Source organism: Sinocyclocheilus anshuiensis, unplaced genomic scaffold (assembly GCF_001515605.1).
Source record: "Sinocyclocheilus anshuiensis isolate Anshui unplaced genomic scaffold, SAMN03320099.WGS_v1.1 scaffold732, whole genome shotgun sequence".
In the NCBI taxonomy this organism is placed as follows: Eukaryota; Metazoa; Chordata; class Actinopteri; order Cypriniformes; family Cyprinidae; genus Sinocyclocheilus; species Sinocyclocheilus anshuiensis.
The window spans coordinates 414,752-419,444 of record NW_015554133.1 but is presented as its reverse complement, the minus strand read 5'-3'; the positions used below and the strand labels follow the sequence as shown (position 1 = coordinate 419,444).

The following is a 4,693-nucleotide window of genomic DNA, read 5'->3' as shown; positions in this document are numbered from 1 at the left end:
GTATTAATATGTGTGTGTGTGTGTGTGTGTGTGTGTGTGTTTGCGCGTACATGTCTGTGTGTGTGTGTGTGTGTTTCAGGTGCGGTTCGGGCCTCCAGTATTTTCCCCATCCTCAGTGTCATCCTGCTGTTCGTGGGTGGCCTCTGTGTCGCCGCCAGCGAGTTCTACAAGTCTCGACACAACATCATCCTCAGCGCAGGAATCTTCTTCGTATCCGCAGGTGAGTGAGCTTCAGCAGCTTTAAGTGTGTATCACAGCTAATTCACCTGATTCCATCTGGCTTCAGTCGCGCTGCTAACAGCTCAGTTTGTTCTGCTGTATCTGTTCGTTCCACTTGGAGGAAAAGAAGTTAACGCTATAGATTTCTGGGATTTCAACGTAACGTGGTAAACGTTCTGCTTTCACACATTACAATCAGTGATGGTGATGCACAAACTATAGCACTCACACATAGTGGGCTTCAGTAGGGTCACACTCATTACACTCTAATGTAAACCTGAAAACTAACAAGCGTAGGGTTCGAAAAAGTTAAAAAAACTATTTTTTGAAAAACTGCCTTTTCTGCACTATTTTTGTGTTACTAGACAAAAAACTGAACCATTATGAAATTCTAATAATGGTTATGTGTAAATGCATTCACTGGGAATCGAACCCATTACCGTGTGGATGCTAGCTCCATGATCTAGTGTTTGAGCTACAAGAATGCATAAAAACTTTTCAATCTTTTACTGCTTAAATTCACTCATGAGCACTGATGCTTGGCATCGATCAGACCTAATTTGTCTAGAAATAATGATGAAAATCTAAAAAAGTAATTTGGTCATTTTCAGCTCAATGCGAATGAAATCATAAAGTTAATAAGCTTTTTTTTCACATGCTGTACCTGAAGAACCTCAAAGTGGAAAACGTTTGTTAACCCTCTTGTGCACTTCGGTCATTTTGGACCAGAAAAACTTTACGTTTTGGTTTGGCACTTGCAATGTGAACACAAAAAAGAAAAAAAAGTTAAACGGTCCTGAAACAAATATTCACACTTGTACTGTTCGCAGTCAAAACTCTGGAAATGAACAGGAAGTGAATTTCATCTAGTGGAAACGTTTTGTACTGCACTCAAATAAAACCTTACTGAAAGCTCATTTTTAGAGATATCAACCTCAAAATTGGAACACAAGTTGTTTAGATCAGGGATGGCCAACGTCGCTCCTGGAGAGCCACAGTCCTGCAGAGTTTTGCTCCAACCTTGATTAAAACTCCCCTGCCTGTAGCTTTCTAGTAATCCTTAGACCTTGATTAGCTTGTTCAGGTGTGTTTGTTTAGGGTTGGAGCAGGACTGTGGTTCTCCAGGACCAACATTGGCTGCCCCTGGTGTAGGCAATGGTGGTGGTAACATCCAGCACATTGCACCACAGCACCGTGTGCCATCTCTGTGATGATTTTGGCTCAAATTTAACAAAAACCCACCAATTCACTATCTCAGCATTATACTATATCAGAGTGTATACTGTGCATTGCATATTGTACTGACAACATATCCAGATATTTTCAAGCAGAATAATTGAAATCTGAAATATAAATTATCTATGATATTCAGGTTTAAAGGTTTAAAAAAAAATCTAATTGATCAGATGATCCGGTTGAAGAGGGAAGAGTTTTAGTGCATAAAGACATATATTTTAATCTGTAATTCACACAAATCTATCGTATGGTTTCAGAAGCCTTGGCATACAGAGCATATGGGCTACTTTTTTTTCTTTATCTGTGACCACTCATATTCATTCCGTGGAAAACACAGCCAGGATATTTTTTCCACATAAGAAAGGTTTGGAACAATGTGAACTTGAGTAAATGATGGGTTTCTCATTTTGATTCATTTTTACTCTAATTTATTATTTGCTTTGTCTACCTTGGTGCAAACTCATCTTTTCCGCACAGTCATGGATTCATTTGAGTGATTTCACACATTGCCTTTCTCTCTGTGTCACACACAAATACTGTGTTTGAAAGGCAAATGTACATAAGCGCTATTTACATCCCCACAGCTGACCTTCCTTTGGGTCTCTCTCTTTCTATCTCTCTCTCTCTCTCTCTCTCTAACTCTCTCTCTCTCTGTCTCTCTCCTGAAAGGCAAAGTCTGCTCATGTGTGTTGGTGCGGAGATATGCTCCACCTTGCCTCAGGACAGCTGTAGTTCAGACAGACAGGGAAAAAAATAAAAATAAAAAAGGGGACAGGCCAGGGGACATTTTATGTATGACCAAAGCCACCAATTGAAAATGAGAGCAAATTCCTGTATTTCATTTGGACATATCTAGACAACCAAATTTAAAAAGTGATTTCACCTGAGTCTGAATTGAAATTGTTACAAAAATGAAAGCAATTTTTTTAGGGTTAAAGGATCTGTAATAAGGATCAATAAGTGAGAGATCAATAACTCTCATACAGTATGACATCATCCAACTCCTATAAATGGCAGTATAGAAACTGGACTGAGTTGTTGAGATGTCCAACAGTGAACACAGGGAATGTTTGTGACCATTATGCGTGCTCTGACACGCAGAAGCGGTGTCTGATTCAAGAACGAACTGATTCTTTTCAATGAACCTTTTAAATCTGTTCGCAAATCGCACCAAACGCATTCAATCTTGCTTTTGAAATAACAATACTGAATAAATACTGATCAAAATTTTTCATGTATTTTCTTTAATAAAACATGTAAAGTGACATGAACATTTCTTGATTGTCAACTCTTGAAAGACTGAGCTCAGTACAAGTACAGACTCAGGGGTTCTGCCAAGGGTGATGCCTGCCTCCAGAAAGAACAGCACCCCATCGTACTTTTTACTTCACTACATTTCATAAAACATATAGTTACTCCTTATAATATATCATGTGCTCCGACACGCAGAAGCGGTGTCTGATTCAAGAACGAACTGATTCTTTTCAATGAACCTTTTAAATCTGTTCGCAAATCGCACCAAACGCATTCAATCTTGCTTTTGAAATAACAATACTGAATAAATACTGATCAAAATTTTTCATGTATTTTCTTTAATAAAACATGTAAAGTGACATGAACATTTCTTGATTGTCAACTCTTGAAAGACTGAGCTCAATACAAGTACAGACTCGGGTTCTGCCAAGGGTGATGCCTGCCTCCAGAAAGAACAGCACCCCCCTACAACACACACAAAATAGAAATGCTGCTAGGAGTTTCGGTCAGTTCGACAATTTGGGAGCAGTTCCTCCCCCCAGCTCCACTTTAACCTGGCCTATGACCCTTGGTAGTGCTTCACACCAAATGCAGTTCTAACCACTGCAGACTATCATACAGAAATGATCAAAACAAAATAAACATACAAGAACCTCCATACATTTGCAGTTATGGATGAACGCACACATCAGATAAATGGCTAATAATTGGAAACACATTTGTCATCAGGCCAGTCTAATCTACATTTATTTTACTTGGGAAAAGTGCACAAGAATGCCTTATAACTGCCAGGATTTGCTAAAGACACACAGTGAAAAATTAGTGTGGACAGTTATTTTGGCAGCTGTTCTTATTTCATATGCATATGTAGGAGTTTCCCTTTCAGACCAGATCATCCGCAGAATTTTCCACTGCCTCTGGCGCTTTTATGGGATTGTGCTCTCACTCTAATTTGCCATTTAGTAAATCTAGCCCCTAATGTTTTAACCCTGTGAAGCCTGACATACAAAATAATATTCAAAAACAGTTTATTAAACCTTTTTGACAAAATTTAATATATAAAATCTAATATATTTTATGGCTCACTATGATATAGTGAGAATATGGAGCTCATACTAAAAATAATTAAGTAAAAAATAATTCAGTTTTATTCAGAGGCTCAAACTGAGCCAAAATGTGTAATTTGGTTCAGCTGCGGTTATTTATATGCCCAAAAGAAAGATGAAATTCTGATGGCTTGTTATGTAAATTAATGAGATCTCTAGTATAGCATACTATTAAAATAAAATGCATAGAAATATCAGCTGTCATTCTATATCTTCCAATAATATGCCTTCCAATAATATGATTTTAAATGCCTATTGTGGGGTCAAAACATGTAATGATGATTGAGAGATGGACAAATAGACATTTCTCAAAAGCCTGATGGATCATATTTGATATTCATATATATATATATATATATATATATATATATATGGATAACCAAGTAAGCCTAAGTTTCCTAATTATTTGTGTATAAAATATAACATGCAGTAGGCTTTATAGGTTGAATTACCAGAAGATGCATAGCTGATAATAAATTGCATCACTGATAAGAAAGGACGCGCGTATATGTCTGTCGATGGGTCACTTATTTACAGGTACTTGATACCTTTACAACTCAGACGACATTACGCACATTACAGGATTACAGGTCATAGTCTTCACTGCTTGGCCCAGACTTGACCCCCTTCACTGTATACTGTCTATGTATGTGTATATGTTTGCATGATTATGTGTGTATTTATGTGTGTCCGCATAAAGGGCAAAGCTAGCATTTTAAGTGTGTATGACCTCAGGGGGTATTCATGTATGCAGGGTTCACTGCAGTAGCACTATGGGCCAGAGCAGGAGACATTCACTGCTAACGGCACACTGATATTTAAACACACATACTTGTGTGTGTGTGTGTGTGTGTGTGTGTGTGTGTGTGTGTGTGTGT

The 4,693-nt window shown here is 37.9% G+C and overlaps 1 protein-coding gene across 1 annotated transcript in view; it reads left to right on the top strand.

Annotated features, from left to right (window-relative positions):
* Positions 1-1,430, top strand: part of LOC107670300 (macrophage mannose receptor 1-like) — a 25,764-nt gene extending 24,334 nt beyond the window's left edge. The window contains exons 3-4 of the mRNA XM_016462867.1: positions 80-220; positions 1,318-1,430. Of these exons, the coding sequence (XP_016318353.1) occupies positions 80-220; positions 1,318-1,430 (254 nt within the window). The remainder of the gene's footprint in view (positions 1-79; positions 221-1,317) is intronic.
* Positions 1,431-4,693: the final 3,263 nt, after the last annotated feature.